We start from the raw sequence: 27,944 nt of genomic DNA on the forward strand, positions 1-27,944 counted from the left end.
AGGTCAGCTCCTCGCTTCAGCCGCATATGTGTCAGCGAGAGAGGCGTGCAGCGGCGAAGTGAGGAGCTGACCTGTGTCAGCTCCTTGCTTCAGCCGCATTTGTGTTCAACTCAGATCTGCGTCCTCTGGACGCAGATCTGAGTTGAAATTGGGACATACCTTCCTTCAACCGGGACCGCGGGACATGTCACCCAAATCGTGACTGTCCCGCGGAAATCGGGACGGTTGGGAGGTATGTGGTTATTTGCACTATTCTGCTGCCAACACATCGCTCTGCCCCTCCTTTCTTCTTCTGTGCTGACACCTAGACATATCATCTTAAAGGGGTATTCCCAATTCGCCTGTTCACCCACTTGCTGGCTGTGTGCTCAGTTCACTTCCTGGTTTTCTTGGTACACTGGTGGGCGGGGTTTCACTTGCTGTCTCCCAGAAAAAGCCAGCTCTGCCAGCGCTCTTCATAGCAGTACAGGTTTGCAGTCAGTAATGAGGGATGGTTGTCAATAAATTAGCACAGTATCACTGGAAGATGCACAATATGAAGCTGATGTAGCACAGCTGTAATTGATAGGTGATGAGAATCCCAAATTTACATGCTACAGGAGCAAGAGTCAGCTTGCAATAAACTCAGTTTTAGATCTGTGTTTACATACAGAGGTAACAGACTCCCTGTCTCAGCCCTTATCAGTAAAAATCAATTAGCAGACTGATAACTGGAAGAGGGAGATAAAGAGCTCAGAAATACAAGCTGCTTCAAGTCTCGAGCTCCCCCTCCCCTTCTGAGAGCAGGGAGCTATGTCACTTGTCCTGGGCGGAGAGATAAGATCATCCCAGGTCCATGGTTATGGAAACAGTGTAAATAAATGAAGTGAATAATCTCAGATAGTAGCCAAACAAGGTTTCTCACAGTCAGTTCTTACATCCATGGGGTAGAAATCTGAATGTCATGGAAATACACCGGAAGTTCTGCACAAAACACTCACAAACAGCAAAAATGGTGTGAGTCAGATGAGTTTTATGACTCTGCAGCTAATTATATGTACCCGCATACTATATCACTGCATTCTTGGTCTCTTAGAGCAGACATAATATTTTCAGAAGCTTGCTATACATGGGGACATACAGAGGAACAAGGAGAATAGAGCTTGTTGGAGAGGAGACGTTTTGAGACCTCCAAGGAGGGATTTGATAGTTGATGACATATTGCAGATCACACAGAAGAGACTCACCTGACTATAGGAGTGCAAATTCTGGACTGGTGGTCACACTGAGGTCTCAAGAAACAGCTACTCAGAATAAAATGGGGGATATAATAAGCTTGATAAGGAATGAAAAAAGGAATGAAAAAAGATTTTGTGTGATTTTAAGCATTTTGACTTTCTTTGCATCATTTTCTTAATTTATCTAAGTTACTTAAAGGGATTGCCCGGGATAAATGGAAAGCCCTAAACTAATTAAAAACCCCTCCCTGCTCCTACCCATATCCTTAACCATGTCTGAAGTTTGGGCTGAGTAGGTAGGGAAGGGCTAGTAGTGGGCGGGATAGCTAGAGAGACAGGGAGGAGGTGGAAGGGAGGAAGGAGGGGGAAGGAAGATGATAGGGGTTAACAAATGCAGGAGATATCAGGAGCTCCCAGAGACACCCAGAAATCACTTAAAACACAGGTAAAGGTATTTGGGTGCATTTATTAACACTGACATTTAAAAAAAAAACAACCAAAAAACAAACTTTTTTTTTCCTAGAAAGCCACCTTTAGGCCGGGTTCACACGATGTAATTTGGCATGTAATATGGCACGTAGACGCCGCGGGAGCTTTTGCGGGCCGTATATGCTCCCATTATTTTCAATGGGAGCCGGTACCATATACGCAGCGCTATTTTGCGGCCGCCTCAAAATCACGGCCGCAAAATAACGCCGCGTATATGGTACCGGCTCCCATTGAAAACAATGGGAGCGTATACGGCCCGCAAAAGCTCCCGCGGCGTCTACGTGCCACATTACGTGCCAAATTACTGTACATCGTGTGAACCCGGCCTTAATATAAACACGGTCAGGCTTCTTTTCACAGAGATACGTGAATATTTAACATGTATAATTATATGCTAAGTCATGCTTATTGTCTGCACATCCTATACTGATTTACTCAACCAGTTTCTTATTTCCAGCTCCCTACTTAGCCTTATATCACCAAGGGAATTCTTCAACCTCAGAAATCACTTTCATACACCTTGGGGCGTCTTCATTTTTGGAAGCCACGGGCAAACCATGCAGTTTCTTCTGAAGTCACTTCCAATTTCCGACAGCCAGATCTTTTAGGATTTACGCACCATCTCAATCTTATTGGGTGAACTTTGTCCATGTTGGATTTTTTTTATATACAGGAAGACAACTTCAACCTATTAAATTGGAAATATTTGGTAGGGCTTTGGTCACATCCAAAGACTTTTTTTCCGGTAGTCTATTAGTCTCAATGACTTAAGAAGCCAGTGTGCATTATAACAAGCTTTTCAAGACTTTGGAAGAAACCAATATCCACTTGAGAACAATCTCTAAAGGTCTACACCAAGTAAAGAAACACCTTATTGTCCTCCAGAATAATAATCTGCTCGATATCGTCAGTCATGGCACTGCAGGACGCTCTGGAGAAGGACACCCTGTTTTCTCCCTTTCAGTCTATTACAGTGTCCATTCTATCGGCTCCACTCTTACTTGTTGGCACACATAACCTCATGCAACTCTTCACAGCCGCAGTGCCGCCATTTCATTGCCAATCCAACCTTACACTGGAAACTTATTTACCAAAAGATTCATGCACCCGTTATATTTCACTGCTATCGAATGATACCGAACCGTGCAAGCAAGGCGAGAGGATATTTGACTTGAGTCTATATACATCTACCATTATCAGTGAGGTAAGTCATCCATGGAATGATCACACTTATATGATTGGAATTCGTGGGCAGGAATCCAATATGGATATGGGTGTCAGTGACAGGTAGTTATCCATCCCCTTATTCTTTGGGTATCCCATGCTTTAGGGAAACGTAACACTTTATGTAGAAATTTCATCTAAAAACTGACATAACATGCAACAGAAAGAAATGGCCACCAGATACCTGTTACGTTACCGGTATAGGCAGCTGGAATCCGGGGGCCGGATGGAATAAGCCAGGAGTAGATAGGTATTACAGGGTGCAGCTTGAAATGTAGATTGCAAGGGTAATACAGCAAGTTAAAGGGATTCTACCATTAAAGCAACTTTTTTTCTAATTACCACGTCGGAATAGCCTTAAGAAAGGCTATTCGTCTCCTACCTTTAGATGTGGTCTCCGTCGCGCCGTTCCTTAGAAATACCGGTACTTACCGGTATGCTAATGAGGTCTCAGCAGCAATGGGGGCGTCCTTCTTCTTCATCTGCCTCCTCCCCTTGTCTGTCGTCTTCTTTCTTCATCATTTCTGACGCCTGCGCAGTCGGCTCTGAGACCCTGTTAGAGCCGACTGCACATGCTCAGTAAGGTCCGTACAGCTCTCCAATGCGCAAGTGAACTCATCCAGGCGTCGGAGGGCTGTACGGACCTTACTGAGCATGCGCAGTCGGCTCTAACAGGGTCTCAGAGCCGACTGCGCAGGCGTCAGAAATGATGAAGAAAGAAGACGACAGACAAGGGGAGGAGGCAGATGAAGAAGAAGGACGCCCCCATTGCTGCTGAGACCTCATTAGCATACCGGTAAGTACCTGTATTTCTAAGGAACGGCGTGACGGAGACCACATCTAAAGGTAGGAGACGAGTAGCCTTTCTTAAGGCTATTCCAACGTGGTAATTAGAAAAAAAGTTGCTTTAATGGTAGATTCCCTTTAAAGAAACAGTCTGAGGAGTAGGAGACTGGAACAAGTCACAATGCTTGAGCAAAGGCTGTACTGCCTCATGGGTGTAAATAGGCCCAAGCAGAAAACAAGATGGCTTTACATTGGTACAGATCGGTCATCTGTGTTAAAGGCAATTCCTAGGATGATCACAGCAGCCTCCAGTAGTGAGGAGTGCAACGCAATAGTTCAAGGTGAGAAACAGCGGCCACTGGTGGTAGAATAGCAAATTACACCAAGATTCTGACCGGCAAAGATGGGTTATAAATTCCCCCCTAATCTCATTTAGTTTAGTAAATCTCCCCCCCAATATGTAATAATATCCCAGTACACAACAGCAATGAAGCTAATGTGTTATCACAATGGGAAAAATAAACACTCATGTGACAAATATTACTTTTCATTACTGATAAAGTTACAAAAAATTCCACATTTGATTTAACATTATGTAACGACATTCATCCAATACTAAGAATCTTTGCTCTGTTTTATTTCTCTTAAACAGTGGGATTTGGTTTGTGAACGAGAATGGATGAAGGAACTGGCACAGTCCACTTACATGGCAGGAGTGTTGGTGGGTGCAATGGTATTCGGACCACTTGCAGACAGGTGAGATGGGCATGACCCTGATGACTGGCGCGGTTCAGCGTTAATGAACAGAACTATTACTTTGCCCTTTGCCTTCCATCAATTCTTCTCAGTACACTTGCAGACAGTTGTTAAGAAACTCAGCAGGGACGTTGTTTCAGTTGTCATTTTGGAGAACCAAGCAACCAGGATGTAGGCTTACTCCAATCCTTCTGTTTCTTCAAATAATCCCAGACAGACTAGTTGATGATGAGATCACGGATAATACAAGTGCATCTCAATAAATTAGAATATTATCAAAAAATTTTTTTTTAAGTAATTCAATTGAAAAAGTGACCCTCATATATTATATTGAGTCATTACAAGTAGAGAGAAGTTCTTCAAGTGTCTCTTTCTGTTAATGTTGAGGATTATGGCTTACACCCATAGTATCTCCATATCTGCCAGACAAATAATCAGACTCCATAGAGACTGACAGTAAATGTATCAGGCAGCAGGAGACTTTTTGGAAAAGAATAGTGTAAAATTGTAAAAAAATTACAATTTTTTTGCAGAATTTTTTTTTTTAGACCAGAAAACCATAAAGGGATTCTACCATTACAACTCTTGTTTTTCTCGTTTACTTGTTGGAATAGCCTTAAGAAAGGCTATTCGTCTCCTACCTTTAGAAGTCGTCTCCGCCCCGCCGTTCAGTTAAAATCCCGGTTTTTGTCAGTATGCGAGTCAGCTGCGAGTTATCTCGCAGCACTGGAGGTAGGCCTCAGCGCTCAAACAGCACTGGGGGGCGTCCCCAATGCTGCGAGAAAACTCTCTCCAGCGACGCCTCCATCTTCTTCAGCAACCACCTCTTCACTCATCTTTTTCCAGCTGGGGTCACACTTCAACGTCTGCGCAGTCGGCTCTGCCATCAGGCCACTGGCAGAGCCGAGTACACATGCCAGCGGCCATTTTATTGTGTCCGCTTACATGAGCACGCACAGTATGCTCCTGTAGTTCTATGGAGTACAGAGTGTACGGCGCATGCTCGCGTAAGCGGCCACAAAAAAATAGCCGCCAGCATGTGCACTCGACTTTGCCAGCGGCCCGTTGGCAGAGCAGACTGCTCAGGCGTACAAGTGTGACCCCAGCTGGAAGAAGACGAGTGAAGAGTCGGTTGCTGAAGAAGATGGAGGCGTCGCTGGACAGAGTTCTCTCGCAGCATTGGGGACGCCTCCAGTGCTGTTTGAGCGCTGAGACCCGCCCCCAGTGCTGCGAGAGAACTCATTTACATACCAACAAAAAATGGGATTTTAACCGAACGTCAGGCCTGAAGCGACGTCTAAAAGTAGGAAACGAATAGCCTTACTTAAGGTTATTCTGACGTGTGAACGAGAAAAAAATGTTTTAATGGTAGAATCCCTCTAACAACTTGTATAATCCATTACCGTCATGATCTTTCCCTTCGGAGTTCTTTTAGCACTACAGGATTTTAGCAGCTTCAATGCTCCTGCGGCCTACTAATGTCTGGAACACGGAACTAGTTAAACAGGAGAATGTGACAAAGTCGAGCCACTTGATTTGAGTGTGTCAGTCAAAATTGGTAGTGTACCTCCCAAGTGGGTACACAGAGAGTCTGTGATGATAAGTACACTTCACTACTTCACTCCAGAGCTCATCTTCTTCATTGAGTGTCATTGTACCGCACTGCTGATCCCCTGCAGCATCCATATTACCGTCACTTCCTCGGCCCCCTCACACTATCAATGCAGTGACACAGAGAAGAGCACGCCGCCATAGCCCGCGTCTAGACCTTCTCTGCAAATTACATTTACATGATAGAAGAAGGCACCCTTACATTCGCTCACCTAACCCCTGGTGGTAGGGGACTCTTTATTCTGCGTTCATTTTGTATTCTGTACCAGGCTCCTTCTCCATTATCAATTCATCCCTCTGGTTTTCTGCCATGTCAGCATGTTCGCAGAGAAAGCTCACGTAGTACAAGCGCCAATCTTCAAATGCAACATACGACCAAAGAGATAATGAAATGTATATAATATAAACCCATGACAATTCAATAAAGAATTAATAAATGTAATATATATATACAGTCCTATGAAAAAGTTTGGGCACCCCTATTAATCTTAATCATTTTTAGTTCTAAATATTTTGGTATTTGCAGCAGCCATTTCAGTTTGATATATCTAATAACTGATGGACACAGTAATATTTCAGGATTGAAATGAGGTTTATTGTACTAACAGAAAATGTGCAATATGCATTAAACCAAAATTTGACCGGTGCAAAAGTATGGGCACCTCAACAGAAAAGTGACATTAATATTTAGTAGATCCTCCTTTTGCAAAGATAACAGCCTCTAGTCGCTTCCTGTAGCTTTTAATCAGTTCCTGGATCCTGGATAAAGGTATTTTGGACAAACAATTCAAATTCAGTTAAGTTAGATGGTCGCCGAGCATGGACAGCCCGCTTCAAATCATCCCACAGATGTTCAATGATATTCAGGTCTGGGGACTGGGATGGCCATTCCAGAACATTGTAATTGTTCCTCTGCATGAATGCCTGAGTTGATTTGGAGCAGTGTTTTGGATCGTCTTGCTGAAATATCCATCCCCGGCGTAACTTCAACTTCGTCACTGATTCTTGAACATTATTCTCAAGAATCTGCTGATACTGAGTGGAATCCATGCGACTCTCAACTTTAACAAGATTCCCGATGCCGGCATTGGCCACACAGCCCCAAAGCATGATGGAACCTCCACCAAATTTTACAGTGGGTAGCATGTGTTTTTCTTGGAATGCTGTTTCTTTTTGGACGCCATGCATAACGCCTTTTTTTATAACCAAACAACTCAATTTTTGTTTCCAAAATGAAGCTGCCTTGTCCAAATGTGCTTTTTCATACCTCAGGCAACTCTATTTGTGGCGTACGTGCAGAAACGGCTTCTTTCTCATCACTCTCCCATACAGCTTCTATTTGTGCAAAGTGCGCTGTATAGTTGACCGATGCACAGTGACACCATCTGCAGCAAGATGATGCTGCAGCTCTTTGGAGGTGGTCTGTGGATTGTCCTTGACTGTTCTCACCATTCTTCTTCTCTGCCTTTCTGATATTTTTCTTGGCCTGCCACTTCTGGGCTTAACAAGAACTGTCCCTGTGGTCTTCCATTTCCTTACTATGTTCCTCACAGTGGAAACGGACAGGTTAAATCTCTGAGACAACGTTTTGTATCCTTCCCCTGAACAACTATGTTGAACAATCTTTGTTTTCAGATCATTTGAGAGCGGGCTGCCCATGCTCGGCGACCATCAAACTTAACTGAACTTGAATTGTTTTGTAGAAAGAAATGGTCCAAAATACCTTCATCCAGGATCCAGGAACTGATTAAAAGCTACAGGAAGCGACTAGAGGCAAAAGGAGGATCTACTAAATATTAATGTCACTTTTCTGTTGAGGTGCCCATATTTTTGCACCAGTCAAATTTTGGTTTAATGCATATTGCGCATTTTCTGTTAGTACAATAAACCTCATTTCAATCCTGAAATATTACTGTGTCCATCAGTTATTAGATATATCAAACTGAAATGGCTGCTGCAAACACCAAAATATTTAGAACTAAAAATGATTAAGATTAATAGGGGTGCCCAAACTTTTTCATAGGACTGTATATATATATATATATATATATATATATATATATATATATATATATACTGTACATATATATGTGTGAATGTGTGATATATGTAAATGAATATAATATTAGAGTGAAAGGAGAAGTTTATTGGAAAAATGGTACAATTGATACAATGGAGCGGAGGCTGTAGTACCCCGTTGGGTCGCCAGGGTCGGCTCCAGGTTTTTATGGGCCCTTGGGCGACAGAGCCTCAGTGGGCCCCCTTGTAAAGGAGGTGGGGGAGTTGAGACACTGTGCGTCGCAGATGAAGCGAGTGACGTCACACAGGGGTGTGGCGTCACCAACGCCATACCTCCCAATTTTTAAAGAGTAGAAAGAAGGGCAAAATGTGTGGCGCGCTCTGCGCACCGCGGCAAATTTGTCTCCACCCACTTTTATGCTGACTCTGCCCATTCTCATTCATTTATCATGTGCTCCCACACAGTATAAGCCTCCTACAGTCACCCGTAAATTATATGCCCCCCCTCCATCTCTCCCCCAGTTTCATATACACCCTTCCTCTGCCCCAGTTTCATGTCCCCCCTCCATCTCTGTCCCCAGTTTCATCACGTTCTCCCCCTTCATCTGCCCACAGTTTCATGTCCCCCGTCTCTGCCCCAGTGTCATGCTGTTCCACCTCCCACATCTGCCCCAGTGTCATGCTGTTCCCCCCCTCCCCTTCATTTGCCCCCCCCAGTTTCATTGGGCCCCCTCCATCTCTGTCCCCAGCTTCATGCCGTTCTCTTCCCACCCCCTTCATCTTCCCCAGTGTCATGCCGTTCTCCCCCTCCCCTTCATTTGCCCCCCAGTTTCATGGGCCCCCTTCATTATGTTCCACCTTAATATTTAATACAAAACAAACACTTACACTCACCTTCCATCGCTCCCCCGACGCTCCTGTCTCCGCTCTCTCACTCCATTCACATAGGCGATTAAAGCAGGAGCTGTGAGCTCAGCTCCTGCTTTAAAGCTGCGGCCCGGCTTGCGTGTGTAGGCACGAAGACGTCATCACATCGCATCTACACACGCAAGCCGGGCCGCAGCTTTAAAGCAGGAGTTGAGCTTACAGCTCCTGCTTTAATCGCCTATGTATTCAGCTCATCGGCGTCCGTCGGATGCCGATGAGCTGAAATCGGGACAGGCGAGTGCTAGGGCGGGCAAGTGCCGGGGGGCCCCCAGAGGCTCTGTGGGCCCCGGCACTTGCCCGACTATGCCATGCACTGACGCCGGCCCTGTGGGTCGCCTCTAGCCCAAATACAACATGCGATACAGTTGGGTATGGAGGAATACAGGTTGTGTATTGTATGGTATAGTGTGTCGCTCCACAGCCAAGGCCTCCATACTCAAACTCAACAGATCCCAAACATTACCTGGATTTGTTACTAAGGAGGCTTTGGTTCCAGGCCATGACAGTCCAGGTTTCTCTTTCCCAACACTACTGCAAATTAAGTTGACGGTGACTTCAATGGCATGACACATTATGGGGGTCTTGACACTAAATCTCCTGCTAAGCTCCCGAAAATGGTCCAAGAAGAGATAGAAGGTGCCACCTGTGTGGATGGTGGACGCTATAGGAGCTTCTCATGCTTGTTGTAGATCCAGGGATGTAACTTGCAAGAGCTGGGCCCCATAGCAAACTTTTCACTTGGCATTACCACATGACATAGTTCCCCCTTTCCTGGCCTCCACATAGTATAGTGTACCATTTACAGTATAATGTCCCATAGAAGAATATTGGTAGGAGTCCCTTTAAGTCATGATCTTATGACTATCGCAACAGCTTCCAACTGGTTCCTTACGTTTTCCCTATAGGACATGCTGTAATTGAAGACACGTTTTCCATAGTTTAGCTGTTCCGTAGCTCCAGGCCGTACAGGACAAATACTCTCTATAGAACTTTTTTTTGTTTCTAGACATTCTCATTGTGATATAAAATAAAACCTCCGGACTTTCATACATTGCAGGCTCGGGCGACGGGCAGTGCTCCTGTGGTGTCTGCTGCAGATAACATTAATGGGAACTGGCGCTGCCTTCTCTCCGAATTTCTCTGCCTATTGTTTCTTCCGCTTCATGACTGGCATGGGGATTTGTGGCCTCGTCATTAATGCCCTGGGTCTGAGTGAGTCACCATTAACATTTTATCGAAACCTAAAGAGAGACATCAGTATAAAAAGATCAGCTCACAAAATGTATTCCAAAAAGCAGAGGCCCCGGAACATACGACTGCAGAGGAAAACTGGAGCCGTTGCTCACATGAACCAGTTAGGTTAGGTTCGTTTTCCGCCACCGTATTTGGTCACAGGGCTGCAGGGCATCGTCATTCCATCGTCATGGGTCTAATCGAGCCGCAGCGAGATCGAGCAGGACACTGATTTTTTTCCGTATCATGCTCCGATCTCTGCCACCCATTGAAAGGAATAGGAGGCAGATTCAGGGCAGAACTTGCCATGGATTTGGGGACAGAATCCGCTCTCAAATCCATGGCATATTCCTACGTGTGACCCTAGCCTTACGGTCCAGCTTACATAACATTAAAGGGGTTGTCCAGGGTAAATTGATCTTTAGAATCTAAGCTAACCACCCTCCCCCCACTTACCTTCTATATTACTTACTCTGCCAAAAATGTATGATTACCTAGATTGCCGGGGCAATCCCGCGACAAATTTTCCAATGATGTCATCTTTTCTCCGTTTCTGGAAACAGAACATCACAAATACTAACCTCCCCCCCCATCATACTTATTTGTCTGGATCTTCTGGCATAGGACGTCACTTGTTCTGTGCATGCCGGGACTCTGGCTTTATAGCGCCAGAAAACCCCTTTAAGTACATGGTACAATGGTAAACAATGCGGTTGGTTGCTCCAGTTTGCCTTTGCAGTAGTTTTTATAGAGTCCTTGAAGCTCCTGGGTCATAGTGCAAAGTATAAAATTGGGCCCCTATTTACCTTATTCCATTTACATGTCAGAGGGACCTTTGGGGTCCAGGCCCCTGTAGCAATTGTGGTGCTTATTTGAGGCTGTACATGTTCCACTATTACTCATAGAAGGAAGTACATGAAACAAGTCTCGATGAATCACTCCAGCTTATCTGGATGTGCTTGGCCGCAGAGAAGCGGCAAGTCATTTTTTCTCTCCTTATGGGGTCCTCATAGATTTTGTGTTATCAGGGGCATTTTTAACCATATGTTGGTTCACACTTGTTGTGTTATACTGGTAGAAAAGGATGAAGGAATATCTAATAATAATAATGATATCTCACAATATTCTCATCTCACAGCTCAGGAATGGACTCCTAAGAAATATCGTCCAAGTGTGGTAATTATTCAAGGAACCTGTCTAACCTTAGGACAAGTCATCCTGCCAGGAGTGGCCTATGCCTTAAGAGACTGGCGCTGGCTGCATCTGACGCTCTCCTTGCCCTGTGTCATATTCCACTTACTGATATGGTAGGTAATGGTTTTATGGCAGTATGTGGACAATAATATCACACATGCCCATACCTCCCAACTTTTGAAGAACTGAAAGAGGGACAAAAAGTGCGGCGCGTGTAGGGCGCCGCAGCAAATTTAGCCCCACCCACTTTTGTGTTGACTCCGCCCATTCTCTCTGCCCCCAATGTCATGCCGTCCTCTCCTTCATCTGCCCCCAGTTTCACGTTCCACCTCAGTGTAAACATTACACTTACCTTCTCCTCGTTCACTTGCCGCTCTCTGCGCGCCTCTCTCTCTTACTCGCGCACAGTTGTAGATGCGATGTGACGTCATCACATTGCGTCTACACAGCCAGTAGGCGGCATGCAGCGGCGAAGCAAGGAGCTGAACTGTGTTCAGCTCCTTGCTTTAGCCGCGTATGTGTTCAACTCAGATCTGCTTCCTCTGGACGCAGATCTGAGTTGAAATCGGGACATACCTCCCTCCAACCGGGACCGCGGGACACGTCACCGGAATCGTGAATGTCCCGCAGAAATCGGGGCGGTTGGGAGGTATGCATGCCAACAGTCCCACTGGAGCTGTGGCCACCATTGGACCAAGGAATAAACAGGGAGAGGATTAGAAGTGTCCAAGTGTAAGTACAGAAATGATATGTAAGTCCTATAGGGCATGCTTACCAGCTATTTTTTTTCCCTCTGTGCTTGTTGCATGGCTGTCCATTACCTTTAAGATGACTTCCTGCTGTTTGACAGCTTTCTTCCTATGTACTATAATGGAGAGAAAACTGTCAATCAGCAGCGGGAGGACAGGGCTAGCCCCACGTCACATGAATATGACAAACTCCATGCATCAAAGAGAATATGTGAGCATTTCTAAATCATTCTAAGGGCTCATTCACATCTGCGCCCGTTCTCCGTTCTGCAGGTTTCCGTTTCCTGCACGAAACAGAGGCAGGAGACGGAAACCTGCAGGACTCTTTCATACCCATTCATTTGAATGGGTTTGAAAGATGTCCCGCTGTGCGCGGCGATGAGCGTTTTATGCTCTCCGCCGCGAAACCGGTTTTTTAAAATCGGACACAAAACCGGTTTTGCGGTGGAGAGCATAAAACGCTCACCACCGTTCATGGCCGGACCCTGTCTGACAGCTTTCCGTCTTCGGCATGCCGAAGACGGATACCACAGAACGGAGACCTGAACGCTAGTGTGAACCTAGCGTAAATGATGTTTTATTAATATACTCAACCAACCATATCCCTATCTCATATTTGCCAAAAACAGGTGGGTCCCAGAATCATACCGGTGGCTGGCACTCAAGAAACGCTCACAACAAGCCCTGCAGAACCTGAATCGAGCAGCAAGGATCAATGGGGAAAAAAATGGAACGTTTGTCACTCTTGAGGTAGGGTAAAATTTTGCATTCTAAATTCTGATTCGGGGCATCGCCATGTCCGCCACAGTCAGACTTGCTGAACTTTTTCTCCTTTCAAAAAATAAGAATACCAGACGGACAGCAACCAATCTGTTTCTTCTTAACATTGAGGTCTATAGAAAGCGGATTACAAACGGATAGTGATCAGTTTGTGTCCATTTCTCCCTCTGCGCATACTCAGAATAAAGAAGGGAACCCCCCCCCCCCCCTCCTCCAAAAAACGAATTGGTCAAAAACAGACATAAACAGATCACAAATGTACCAAAACGGTCACCCATTGACTAATCTGTCTAACAAGGTATCGGTTGTGTAATGGTTTGGAATCCTTATTGTACCAAAGAGACAGGTGAGAAGGGGCAGATTTTTAGTCCATATATATCATGATAAAAGATTGGTGTTTTCAATATTAGGCAGATTTAACAGCAAGCAGCAGGCATTTGTTTCTGGATATGAAGGAGCTACTGACATCTGGCGGCCAATGGGAAAATTGCAGTTACATTTTATAAAAAAAAAATTCACAAAACCAATAAAAAAACAATTTAAAAAATTGTGTACCCCCCAAGAGATGCTACTGTATATACAGTAAAATCGCCATATTAAATATACATAGATGCCACAAATTAGACAGAAATGAAATATGACTATGCAGGGGCGTATTAGGAAAGATGGAGTCCCATAGCAAGCCTTTGACTAGCGCCCACCCTGCTCTCCACATGGTATCATACCCCCTTTATTGGCCCCCACAATGCATAATGCCCCCTTACTGTAAGGGCCCATGTTTCAGGCTTCCATACAGTAAAGGCCTCCACACTCTTTTGCCCTCCATATTAATTCCATGGTGCTATACATTATTATATTAATTCCATGGTGCTGTACATTATTATATTAATTCCATGGTGCTTTCCATTTTTATATTAATTCTATGGTGCTGTACATTATTATATTAATTCCATGGTACTGTACATTATATTGATTCCATGGTGCTGTACATTATATTGATTCCCTGGTGATGTACATTATTATATTAATTCCCTGGTGCTGTACATTATTATATTAATTCCATGATGCTGTACATTATTATATTAATCCCATGGTGCTGTACATTATTATATTAATTCCATGGTGCTGTACATTATATTGATTCCATGATGCTGTACATTATATTGATTCCCAGATGCTGTATATTATTATATTAATTCTCTGGTGCTGTACATTATTATATTAATTCCATGGTGCTGTACATTATTATATTAATTCTATGGTGCTGTACATTATATTGATTCCATGGTGCTGTACATTATTATATTAATTCCCTGGTGCTGTACATTATTATATTAATTCCATGATGCTGTACATTATTATATTAATTCCATGGTGCTGTACATTATTAAATTAATTCTATGGTGCTGTACATTATATTGATTCCATGGTGCTGTACATTATTATATTAATCCCATGGTGCTGTGCATTATTATATTAATTCCATGGTGCTGTATATTATTATATTAATTCCATGGTGCTGTACATTATATTGATTCCATGGTGCTGTACATTATATTGATTCCCTGGTGAAGTACATTATTATATTAATTCCCTGGTGCTGTACATTATTATATTAATTCCATGATGCTGTACATTATTATATTAATCCCATGATGCTGTACATTATTATATTAATTCCATGGTGCTGTACATTATTATATTAATTCTATGGTGCTGTACATTATATTGATTCCATGGTGCTGTACATTATTATATTAATTCCCAGGTGCTGTACATTATTATATTAATTCCATGATGCTGTACATTATTATATTAATTCCATGGTGCTGTACATTATTATATTAATTCTATGGTGCTGTACATTATATTGATTCCATGGTGCTGTACATTATTATATTAATTCCATGATGCTGTACATTATTATATTAATCCCGTGGTGCTGTACATTATTATATTAATTCCATGGTGCTGTACATTATTATATTAATCCCATGGTGCTGTGCATTATTATATTAATTCCATGATGCTGTACATTATTGTACTAATTCCATGGTGCTGTATATTATTATATTAATTCCATGGTGCTGTACATTATATTGATTCCATGGTGCTGTACATTATATTGATTCCATGGTGCTGTACATTATATTGATTCCCTGGTGATGTACATTATTATATTAATTCCCTGGTGCTGTACATTATTATATTAATTCCATGGTGCTGTACATTATTATATTAATCCCATGCTGCTGTACATTATTATATTAATTCCATGGTGCTGTACATTATTATATTAATTCTATGGTGCTGTACATTATATTGATTCCATGGTGCTGTACATTATTATATTAATTCCCTGGTGCTGTACATTATTATATTAATTCCATGATGCTGTACATTATTATATTAATTCCATGGTGCTGTACATTATTATATTAATTCTATGGTGCTGTACATTATATTGATTCCATGGTGCTGTACATTATTATATTAATTCCATGATGCTGTACATTATTATATTAATCCCGTGGTGCTGTACATTATTATATTAATTCCATGGTGCTGTACATTATTACATTAATTCCATGGTGCTGTACATTATTATATTAATTCCATGATGCTGTACATTGTTATATTAATCCCATGGTGCTGTACATTATTATATTAATAACATGGTGCTGTACATTATTATATTGATTCCATGGAGCTGTACATTATTATATTGCTTCCATAGTACTGGACATTATTATATTAATTCCATAGTGCTGGACATTATTATATTAATAACATGGTGCTGTACATTATTATATTGCTTTCATAGTACTGGACATTATTATATTAATTCCATGGTGCTGTTCATTTGAGGGTTTACATACAGTACACAAAATATATAAGACAAATACAATACTAACAGTGATCGGCTGGCACAGTGGGGTAGAGGGCCTTGCTCGAAAGGGCTTACAATCTATGAGGGAAGGGGGTAGAGACAGAAGGAGAGGGGGGAGACTGTACAGATGGCGGTGTGGTGATAGTGTTATTGGGGGGTGTAGGCCTTCCTGAATAGGTGAGTCTTCATGGCCTTCTTGAAGCCTGTGATTCTGGGGGTCAGTCTTATGTGTCGTGGTAAGGAGTTCCAGAGTATGGGTGATGCACGGGAGAAATCTTGGAGACAGTTGTGTGAGGAGCGGATGTGGACAGAGCGGAGTAGGAGGTCATTGGAGGATCTGAGGTTACGTGTGGGCAGGTAGCAGGAGATTAGTTCAGAGCTATATGGAGGGGACAGGCTGTGGATGACTTGTATGCCAGCATTAGTATTTTGAACTCTATTCACTGAGCAATAGGTAACCAGTGAAGGGATTGGGAAAGAGGAGCGACCGATAAAGAACGGGGGGAGGGGTGTATTAAGCGAGTGGCACAGTTTGAGGTGGACTGGAGGGGGGCAAGAGTATTCGCTGGGAGGCCATGGAGAAGGGTGTTACAGTAATCTAAGTGGGAGGATATGAGGGCATGGAATAGCATCTTTGTACTTTCAGGGGTGAAGAAGGAGCAGATATGATGGATGTTCTTGAGTTGGAGGCAGCAGTAGTGGTTGAGGGTTTGTATGTGGAATTTGAAGAATAGGTCAGAGTCCAGCGTTATCCCAAGGTAGCGGACACGTGGGACAGGGGTAAACGTGGTTCCATTAACTTTGATGGATGGGTCAGGTAGAGGGGCCATACGAGGCGGGGTGAAGATGATGAACTCCGTTTTCTCCATGTTGAGTTTGAGAAAGAGGGAGGAGGGAAAGGAGGCTACAGTCACTAGGCACTTTGGAACTTTGGACAACAGAGAGGTAACGTCTGGTCCAGAGAGATATATTTGAGTGTCGTCAACATAGCAATGCAATGGCAATGAAAACCATGAGATTCTATGAGTTGGCCAAGGCCGAGGGAGTAGATAAAGAACAAGAGGGGTCCTAGTATGGAGCCTTGGGGGACACCTACAGAAAGAGGGCATAGCGAGGAGGTGGTATGCGAGTGGAAGACGCTGAATTCGTGGATGGTGAGGTATGAGGAGATCCAGGAGAGGACCAGGTCTGAGATACCAAGGGATGATTGGACTTGTACGGCCCAATTAATCTTTTCCACATTGGCTACCAAAGGTGAAGAATCAGGACACCCTCAAACACATTAGATAATCAACCTGTCCCACTGAAGTTGTTGGGTTTTGGTCACCGTTAATCTAAAGTGTACGGACAGTTTATAGCACCAGACAATCTGGGTCTACAGGCTTCTATAAATCCAGTTAAGAGCTATGGTATGCCTATTCTCCATCTCATTGACGTCACATGACATAACCTAGTACGGAGGCCCGGTTCACAACTGCGTTTGGGTTTCCATTCAGGGAGTTCACTTGAGAGGAACTCCCGAACGGAAACCTATACACGTTGAAAAGTGGTTGCCTAAGGAAACCCGCGGACTCCATAGACTATAATGGGGTCTATTTGGTTTCCACATGAAATATGCAGAGAAAAAAATGCCCAAGTACCCCGAACGGAAACCCAAACGCAGGAGTCTGACTGTAACTAGGGCTTATTTTTGGAGTAGGACATATTTTAAGCCTACTCCAAAAACCCTGCAAAATCAAGCTAGGGCTTATTTTCGGGGTAGGGCTTATTTTTGGAGAAACAGGGTAGCAGTCACTATATTGTGTATTTCATTGCAGATTGACATTTTCTTCATGTCTATTTACAGATGTTGACCCAGAAAAATGCACAAAACTCATCAAAAACATTATCCAAACGGACACCCATTGACCTTTTTCGTGTTTCAGCGATGCGAAAATTGACTATCAGCCTCTCGATGTCATGGTGATCCATCTTATTTTTATTATATACAGTATATGGTTTCCAATTTATCTAAAAAAAACCCCGATTAATGCTGAAAGTGAACTGAAATCTGGTCAATCTAGGAACAAATAAATCAGATTTAGCTGTGACTACTGTTTCCTCCGGATCATAACATGGTCTAGGACGGGATAGGGATCTGTGTAGAGGGACCTTCCATAAGCACTGGCCACATAAAGAACTAACAAGCTGCCTCTTTACTAAGAACTACGCTTCTATGATATGACAATATTCGTAAATGCTGCTGTGTTACTCAGAAAATATGTTTTTTTTTTAAAGCAGCAGGTATGGGGGACTTGTCCACACGAAGGCTCCCCTCTGACTTCTCCCCACCCAGCTTCAGTTGCTTGACAGGTCACTCCCAATCCGCAAATAGTCAAGTGGCGTTGGGTAAGGAGAATCTAGATCAGGGGTGCCCAATACATCGATCGTGATCTACCGGTCGATAGCGGGATGCAGCCAGGGATCCCTGGTATCTGCTTGTTCACAGTGCAGGCTGAGAGTCGACTCTCAGCCTGCGCTGTGAACAAGCACTCCGGACACTTGCAGGCCGGGCAGAAGCAGCTCCGGGGGATGACGCGCTCCCTGTTCTTAGGGATGGAGGGGGCCGGGGTGCTGCTTGTTCACAGCGCAGGCTGAGAGTCATCTACGGACACTTGCAGGCGGGGCTGCTGCAACCCCAGCCTGCCAGTGTCCAGAGATAACTCTCAGCCTGCGCTGTGAAAAAGCAGACAGCGGGGATCCCTGGGCGGCCACAGAACGCCGCTGTCTCCTGCTCTCACGCTCCGCCCGGCCCCACCCACATGCCTGGCCCCACCCACAGACACACTCTGGCCCCGCCCACAAGAAGTGGGTAGTGGATCTTTGGACTTGGTCATGTTATAAAGTAGCTCACATAATGAAAAAGTGTGAGCACTTCTGATTTAGAGGGCTGCTGCCTATAGGACACACTTCCCTGTGCCCGACTTATTCTAAATTATGTTCTCTCTGGAAAATTTCAGCATTTCAGAATAAAACGTAGTTCTTTGTAATGTGATAGCCTGGCTCAGGAAACATGATTTAACAAATATGGAATATTCTAGGCCGACTAGTCCAAGTTTAAACTAACTAATATACAGGATTGGTAGATTTATCCCACTGTGTGTTACACTTTGCCCATGTTTCCATAATTGTCACACTCCGCTATTTCTTCTTCATTTCCATATTGTCACTACAGGTTCTCCAGCAGCTTCTGCTTCTTTGCTCTTGCAATGGATATCCAGCGGTTTGGGATCAATTTGTACCTCCTACAGGTGATTTTTGGCTGTTCGGAGCTCCCTTTTAGAGTCATTGGTGCAGTCATTGCTGCTTACGTGGGAAGGCGATTTGCAGTTGTGTTTTTCCTTATGTTTTCTGGAGTCTTCATACTGTGCAGTTTGGCACTTCCATCTGGTAAGTTCTCATTGTCCTGTGTAACTCTTCTGATTCTGGTTCTGTATAATCTGGACATCTTACTGGAATAACCTTGGTGAGGTCTCCAGAAATGCATACCTCCCAACCGTCCCGATTTCTGCAGGACATTCACGATTCCGGTGACATGTCCCGCGGTCCCGGTTGGAGGAAGGTATGTAAACTCAGATCTGCGTCCAGGGGACGCGGCTGAAGCAAGGAGCTGACACAGGTCAGCTCCTTGCTTCGCCGCTGAACGCCGCCTACTGGCTTGTAGACGCGATGTGATGATGTCACATCGCGTCTACAACTGTGCGCCAGTGCAGCGGGGGAACGAGGAGAAGGTAAGTGTAATGTGGAGGTGGAACATGAAACTGGAGGCAGATGAAGGAGAGGACGGCATGACACTGGGGGCAGAGATGTGGGGACATGAATCTGGGGGCAGAGATGGAGGGGACATGAATCTGGGGGCAGAGATGGGGGACATGAATCTGGGGGCAGAGATGGAGGGGACATGAATCTGGGGGCAGAGATGAAGGGACATGAATCTGGGGGCAGAGATGGAGGGACATGAATCTGGGGGGCAGAGATGTGGGGACATGAATCTGGGGGCAGAGATGGAGGGGACATGAATCTGGGGGCAGAGATGTGGAGACATGAATCTGGGGGCAGAGATGGAGAGGACATGAATCTGGGGGCAGAGATGGAGAGGAGAAGAATCTGGGGGCAGAGATGGGGGACATGAATCTGGGGACAGAGATGGAGGGGACATGAAATTGGGGGCAGATGAAGAGTGTAAATGAAACTGGGGGAGAGATAGAGGGGGGACATATAATTTATGGGTGACTGTAGGAGGATTATACTGTGTGCGGGCACATGAAAAGTTAATGAGAATGGGCGGAGTCAACACAAAAGTGGGCGGGGCTAAATTTGCGCGCCGCACATTTTGTCCGTCTTTCGGTTCTTCAAAAGTTGGGAGGTATGGAAATGTCTTGAATGACCAAGAATCATAAAGTGGAAAAACAAACAGAAATACAGCTATGACTTGGTTGTTCCCTTCTCTATACCATAACTTGTTTATAGGTTCTATGCAATAATATTTTTTTTCCCATATATATATATATATATATATATATATATATATATATATATATATAGATAGATAGATAGATATACAGATCCATTCATTTCTGTGGCCCCATGTACATTACTGGTTTTTTTTTATACATCAAGGTTGTAAAATATGAAGCAGTTCCTATTCCAGTTTATTTTTGTGGCTCGGTCCTTGGGAAGAATGGACTTAACACAAATGCCAGCCATGTACCAAATATTCAGTTTTCCACTGACTACAGTCATATGCACGAACCTGTACACTGTGTTCGAGTTTAACATTGGGTATACTATATATACTCAGGACCAGAGCTGGATTGGGATAAAAGTTCAGCCCCCTCATTTGAGAACACACAGGCCCCCGCGCTCCATCTGCCGTAGTGTATATGTACAGCAATTTGTGTCAAAGGGGCTCTATCATTAGATTTTCGTCATTTGAGATAAACATATGCCTGAATAGCCACGGATATGCTAATGAGTCCTTCCGTGCACCCTGGGCGATCCGTGCACCCCCACCATCATACCTTCTTCACACCCACCTCTCTTGCTTGTGCTCTATAAGTCCTCCTCCTTCTTGAGATTCTCTGCCTCCAGTGTCTGTATTCCCGGCGGTTTCGATTGAAATCTTGCGCATGTGCAGGAGCACTCTCGCATAATTCTCAAGGGAACTGAGCATACTGAGCATGCACAGTAGCTCAGTCCTTCTGTACACCCGGCAGTACGGTCGCACAGTGCTCTACACAAAAATGGCGCGGGAACGTGCACAGTAGCACTCCCGAGAGAGCGCCACTGCGCATGCGCGAGATTTCAATAGAAACTGCTGGGAATACAGACGCTGGAGGCGGTCAATTGCAAGGAGGAGGAGGACTTATAGAGCACAAGCAAAGGAGGTGGGCGGGAAGAAGGGGAGTCTTTTCTAAAACGATTAGCAGCACCAGAATAGCCTTTTTAAAGGCTATTCAGGCATATGTTTATCTCAAATTACGAAAATCTAATGACAGAGCCCCTTTAACATCTATGTATGTCTCATGGCAAGAAGGGGTTAAGCATATGCTGGAAATTGTCGGTTCTGAATGGATAAGTGGAACGCTTAGTCAATGTACAAAGACAGTTTTTAATGGGGTATTCTCACCTCAGACATATGCGGTAGTAGTATAGTGTATGCCTTCTAGGTAAGAATCCACTAGGCGAGAGTCCACTGACTCCCCATCCACCAATTCTTGGCTGCTACATGCTCCATATGGCACACTCAACCAAAAGATGGCTACACTTGTGTGAGGCCACATCCCCACTTAAGTATATGGAGCCCACATTGGTGGCAGATGGGGACCCCCTTTTTATGGGACTTTTACTGGTAAAAGATATCGGTTGAATTTGGGATTTCAACAGCTGGTGATCAGACAATCTTCAGGATTGGGTCTTTGAACAAGGGTCATCCTGATTGGTCAGCAAATTTAACCATTTGTTGTATAATTATTGGTAATTTTTTTGTATTTCAGATTTAATACTGCTGCAGTTGTCTGTCACCATTCTGGCCAAGGCTTTTCTTGGGTCTTCTATTGTCTGCTCTTATCTTTATACTGCTGAACTTTATCCAACTGAGCTCAGGTAAACTATATGTACAGTATACATGATATATCCATGAGACCTACCTATGCAAAAAATGATGCAACACCCTACACATAACACAAGGACATATAGAAATAGAGGCCAAATCGTATTACTGCTATTATTTAGTATATATGCATAGAAATGAGTTATTATCATCAATAAACTATGCATAGAAATAAGAGGTTCTTCATTATACATATTCGTATACAAAAAGTAAGAGGCCCAGTACCTGCCCCCAGTGGCATAACTACCATAGAGGCAGCGGAGGCGGCTGCCACAGGGCCCGGGCCATTAGGGGGCCCGGTGACAGCCTCTACCGCTGCGTTTTTTGTTTGTTTTTTTAAATAGGCCGTTTCGGCCCTATTCACTTGCCGATCCTGGCTGAGCCGGGATCAGCAAGTGACACCGCGGGCCCCACAAACACTATCATTGTACTCGGGGGTCTTTGCAGACCCACGAGTAAAATGATCGGTGGACCGGAAGAGGTAAGAAACATAAAAAACACTGTTACTTACCTCTCCACGATCCTGCCAGGCCTCTGTCATTCGTGTCTGAAGTCTCTGACGTGAGCGGCAGCCGACAGCCTAGGAGCCGGGGGACAGGTAAGCAACTGTTTCTGTTTTTTTTTAATGTTTTTATTCCCCGGGTCTCCGATTATTATACTCTGGGGTCTGAAAAGACCCCAGAGTATAATAATTGTTTATGGGTGTCCATTATGGGGGATAATACTGTGTGCAGGGGCCACTATGGGGTATAATACTGTGTGCAGGGGCCACTATGGGACATAATACTGTGTGCAGGGGCCACTATGGGGGATAATACTGTGTGCAGGGGCCACTATGGGGATAATACTGTGTGCAGGGGCCACTATTGGGGATAATACTGTGTGCAGGGGCCACTATGGGGATAATACTGTGTGCTGGGGCCACTATGGGGATAATACTGTGTGCTGGGGCCACTATTGGGGATAATACTGTGTGCAGAGGCCACTATTGGGGATAATACTGTGTGCAGGGGCCACTAAGGGACATAATACTGTGTGCAGGGGACACTATGGGGGATAATACTGTGTGCAGGGGCCACTATGGGGATAATACTGTGTGCAGGGGCCACTATGGAGATAATACTGTGTGCAGAGGCCACTATTGGGGATAATACTGTGTGCAGGGGCCCAGTTTGGGGGGCGGGGGGGGGGGGGCATGTCAAAAGTTCGCCACGGGGCCCCGCCATTCCTAGTTACGCCACTGCCTGCCCCAACAAGGTGACCTCATACAGATGGGACCCTACACCATAAATATATATCTCTTGGACCCAGAATAGGTCTACAAATGTGTATAGTAGGATTCAGAGCCATGTTCTACTCACCGCCTCCTTATCTTCACTCAGACTATTTACAGTCCTATGAAAAAGTTTGGGCACCCCTATTAATCTTAATCATTTTTAGTTCTAAATATTTTGGTGTTTGCAGCAGCCATTTCAGTTTGATATATCTAATAACTGATGGACACAGTAATATTTCAGGATTGAAATGAGGTTTATTGTACTAACAGAAAATGCGCAATATGCATTAAACCAAAATTTGACCGGTGCAAAAATATGGGCACCTCAACAGAAAAGTGGCATTAATATTTAGTACATCCTCCTTTTGCAAAGATAACAGCCTCTAGTCGCTTCCTGTAGCTTTTAATCAGTTCCTGGATCCTGGATGAAGGTATTTTGGACCATTTCTTTCTACAAAACAATTCAAGTTCAGTTAAGTTTGATGGTCGCCGAACATGGACAGCCCGCTCTCAAATGATCTGAAAACAAAGATTGTTCAACATAGTTGTTCAGGGGAAGGATACAAAACGTTGTCTCAGAGATTTAACCTGTCAGTTTCCATTGTGAGGAACATAGTAAGGAAATGGAAGACCACAGGGACAGTTCTTGTTAAGCCCAGAAGTGGCAGGCCAAGAAAAATATCAGAAAGGCAGAGAAGAAGAATGGTGAGAACAGTCAAGGACAATCCACAGACCACCTCCAAAGAGCTGCAGCATCATCTTGCTGCAGATGGTGTCACTGTGCATCGGTAACAATACAGCGCACTTTGCACAAGGAGAAGCTGTATGGGAGAGTGATGAGAAAGAAGCCGTTTCTGCACGTACGCCACAAATAGAGTTGCCTGAGGTATGAAAAAGCACATTTGGACAAGGCAGCTTCATTTTGGAAACAAAGATTGAGTTGTTTGGTCATACAAAAAGGCGTTATGCATGGCGTCCAAAAAGAAACAGCATTCCAAGAAAAACACATGCTACCCACTGTAAAATTTGGTGGAGGTTCCATCATGCTTTGGGGCTGTGTGGCCAATGCCGGCATCGGGAATCTTGGTAAAGTTGAGAGTCGCATGGATTCCACTCAGTATCAGCAGATTCTTGAGAATAATGTTCAAGAATCAGTGACGAAGTTGAAGTTACGCCGGGGATGGATATTTCAGCAAGACAATGATCCAAAACACCGCTCCAAATCCTCAGGCATTCATGCAGAGGAACAATGACAATGTTCTGGAATGGCCATCCCAGTCCCCAGACCTGAATATCATTGAACATCTGTGGGATGATTTGAAGCGGGCTGTCCATGCTCGGCGACCATCAAACTGAACTGAACGCGAATTGTTTGTCCAAAATACCTTTATCCAGGATCCAGGAACTGATTAAAAGCTACAGGAAGTGACTAGAGGCTGTTATCTTTGCAAAAGGAGGATCTACTAAATATTAATGTCACTTTTCTGTTGAGGTGCCCATACTTTTGCACCGGTCAAATTTTGGTTTAATGCATATTGCACATTTTCTGTTAGTACAATAAACCTCATTTCAATCCTGAAATATTACTGTGTCCATCAGTTATTAGATATATCAAACTGAAATGGCTGTAGCAAATACCAAAATATTTAGAACTAAAAATGATTAAGATTAATAGGGGTGCCCAAACTTTTTCATAGGACTGTATATAGTGTTCATCTCCATATACACCACACACACAAAACTCTATGGAGAGGGGAGGAGAAGGAGGCGGCTACTGTGGCTAGTTCATCGATTTATTGCCTCATTGTATGGAGTAGTAGACTTTGATCTTGAGTGTTAAAAGAGCTCTCTGACTCCCACTGTACCCGATCTTAGCATCTGCAGCTATTTGTTTCTTTTCCAGCAGCCCCCACCTCCCCCTCCCCTCTCCATGAAAAGTTGCTTCGGAATTGTGGATACACTTTAAAAAAGATTTCCTTGGGGAGACTGTCAAGACGATAGAACTCATCCTTATCCTATGTATATGTGCATTTATTTTCAATTAACTTTCGGCAACTCACTAGACACAAGTAGTAACTAAATCTATATATACTTGTATTCCAACACTTCAGTATATAGCATGCCCACCAAAAGGAGGTGCAATGAGGACAAGGAATTTGTACAGTTTAGGCCATAAATCACTCTGGATACATCACACAGTAATGGCTGCTAATGTCTATCTAGAATGAGATCATGTAGAAGATGGACTGCTAAATAATGTACATTCCCCTCCTGATGCAACACAACAGTCTCTGCACTTAGTGATAATCTGACCTGTCTCATTATGGAAGGATTAGAGCGCACCATCACGCTATAAACCCGAGTCTAGACTGCACCAATTCTTCATGCTTAGCAATATATAAAATGTTTTATTCCTCTGCTTTTTTACTGGATGCTGAATTCATTCCTAATGGATTTCCCTTAAAGGGGTTTTCTAGGATTTAGTACTCGATTAATTCAGGATCAGTGAGGGTCCAATACCCCCGACCTCCGCAGATCTGCTGTTTGAAGTGCTGGCAGTGTTCCCTGAGAATTACTTCCGCCTCACATGCCTTCCGTTCATTGGTCACCTGGCTTATTTGCAGCTCAGCTCCATACAAGTGAATGGGATAAGCTGTCATACCAAGCAGAGGCCCTAAACAAATGTACAGTGTTGTGCTAGATAAGTAGTGAAAAGGCCGCAATGAATGGGCCTAGTCCGGAGGATGGAGTGTCTTCAGGCCAAATCGCAAGGCGAAACGGCCTGAAGAATGAGCACCAGGCCTGAGCGGTTCCCATTGATTTCAATGGGAGCCGTGTTTTTGGTCAGGATTTTGAGGCGGATATGGCCTCAAAATCCTGAGCAAAATACCCGGTGTGATCTTACCCTAATGTGGCCCCTACTTATCTTGTCCCATTTAGAAGAGTTGCATATTTTATGTTGCAGTGACCTTTGGGCCCCCATCAGGGTCCAGTGCCAAGCAGTAACTGCTACCACTGCACACCCCTCCATGTACCCTAATCTAAATTGACAACTTGGTGATCCTAGTCACCCAGTATCAGCTGAGTGTGAACCTTCACTTCAATGTTGTGATCCAATAAGAGTGAATAAACTGCAACCAGAAACCCTAGACATCAACTTATCTCCTATGAGAACAAAGGATTGGGCATAATACAAGCCAGTATGCCCAATCCTAAGCGTTTGCTCATTGGCTGATCCTGAGACTTGTCTAGTGTCTACGGCAGAGCTGTAGCTAGGCTTCCCTTCATCTGGTGCAAAGGTTCATCCAATAGGTGCAGGTACCTCCTCGGTACCCACCCTTATCTCCAAAATAGGGGTTTTCCAATGCTGTCTACACACTTGCCCAGATGTAACCGTCAGTACCGGCCTCACCTGGTGGGACGGTGTTCGGAAGACCAGAAACGCGTAGTATACCTTCAGCCTTATGCAATGAGGAAGGAATTATCTTACAAATTAATATTGCTGCATTTTCAGATGATTTTTTTCCATTTCGGTAAAGATCCCGTCTATGCAGTGACCTGTAAATGTAGGTTTAGTGCCATGTGTTTGGAGACTAGGGCGGTTCTCCATATTATGTAGCTTACTGAGAATGTTATGTGATGTGTACAGGCGTAGCTGAGTTTGCTTTTGTTTGGTATAGAAAAAGTGCTGTATTAAGATGAACATAAAACCATAATTTATCACATGGCAACTGATCATTTTATTTTTTGTTATATATATTCAACATATTTTAACATGATTCTCAAGTGCCATCTTATCCTTGCAGGCAAACCGGAGTAGGATTCACCAACATGATGATGAGATTAGGTGCCATAGTTGCACCCCTAGCAATGATGACCAAGGTGTATTCATCATTTCTTCCCTTGGTTATTTTTGGTTCGGTACCTATAATTTGCGGATTGCCTGTTATGTGGCTGCCCGAGACCCTTAATACCCCACTGCTGGACACAGTGGAAGAGGTAGTAGCCAGGTAAGTACTTAATGGACAAAATGTCCTTAGGTGTTTGTAGGGGTGGGAACAGAGGACCAGCTTTACAACCTCCTCAACCAAGGGCTTGCTCATACTAGGTTGGGTGGTGTTTCTGGAGGGGTTTCAATGTTGGCCAATTGTGTACATATACAGTCAGGGAGGCCGTGTTGTGGTCTCATTCATTATAACTGTGTGACAGGATCTGTCTAACATCAGCAGTAACTGTGATAGAAATTTCTGTCCCAAGAACTTGTACGGTCCGGACAATATCATCATATAGGAAGTCTGGAATCTGTATGAGTAACACTCAAATGGTCCCCATAGACAAAGAGAAAAAATATACCCTAAAATGTGCCGTACTATGGCCGCCTGAAACTGCCTTTAGGCCATGACTGATTGTAAATGGAAAGATGAGAAAAATTGTGAAATTCTTTCCAATTTTTTTTTTAGATCTCGCAGAATAATTGACAGATCAAACCTGTAAACACTTTCCAAACTTATAACGTTATGACTATATCCAAATACTATCAAAAACTTTATCAAGACTGTAGCTAATTTTTCTTTATTTCAGAGACCAAAACGCAACATCTAAAAAGAAGAAGAAGCTGGAATGGAATGGCACCAAACTGTAA

At 43.9% G+C, this 27,944-nt stretch overlaps 1 protein-coding gene across 1 annotated transcript; it reads left to right on the forward strand.

Moving 5' to 3' along the window:
- Positions 1–2,619: 2,619 nt before the first annotated feature.
- LOC142212545 (solute carrier family 22 member 6-B-like) lies at positions 2,620–27,944 on the forward strand. The gene is made up of 10 exons (XM_075280505.1): positions 2,620–2,910; positions 4,369–4,472; positions 10,087–10,241; positions 11,401–11,569; positions 12,835–12,955; positions 17,722–17,837; positions 19,090–19,304; positions 21,911–22,019; positions 27,109–27,312; positions 27,884–27,944. Exons 1-10 carry the CDS (start codon positions 2,620–2,622, stop codon positions 27,942–27,944), a joined length of 1,545 nt encoding a protein of 514 aa, XP_075136606.1.

Source organism: Leptodactylus fuscus, chromosome 7 (assembly GCF_031893055.1).
Source record: "Leptodactylus fuscus isolate aLepFus1 chromosome 7, aLepFus1.hap2, whole genome shotgun sequence".
NCBI lineage: Eukaryota > Metazoa > Chordata > Amphibia > Anura > Leptodactylidae > Leptodactylus > Leptodactylus fuscus.

Bases quoted from the DNA above. Each gene is read 5' to 3' on its own strand.
- LOC142212545 (XM_075280505.1), top strand. From the start codon at position 2,620: ATGGCACTGCAGGACGCTCTGGAGAAGGACACCCTGTTTTCTCCCTTT. The intron at 4,473-10,086 runs GTGAGATGGGCA...CATACATTGCAG, and splicing joins TTCGGACCACTTGCAGACAG to GCTCGGGCGACGGGCAGTGC. The intron at 12,956-17,721 runs GTAGGGTAAAAT...GTCTATTTACAG, and splicing joins GAACGTTTGTCACTCTTGAG to ATGTTGACCCAGAAAAATGC.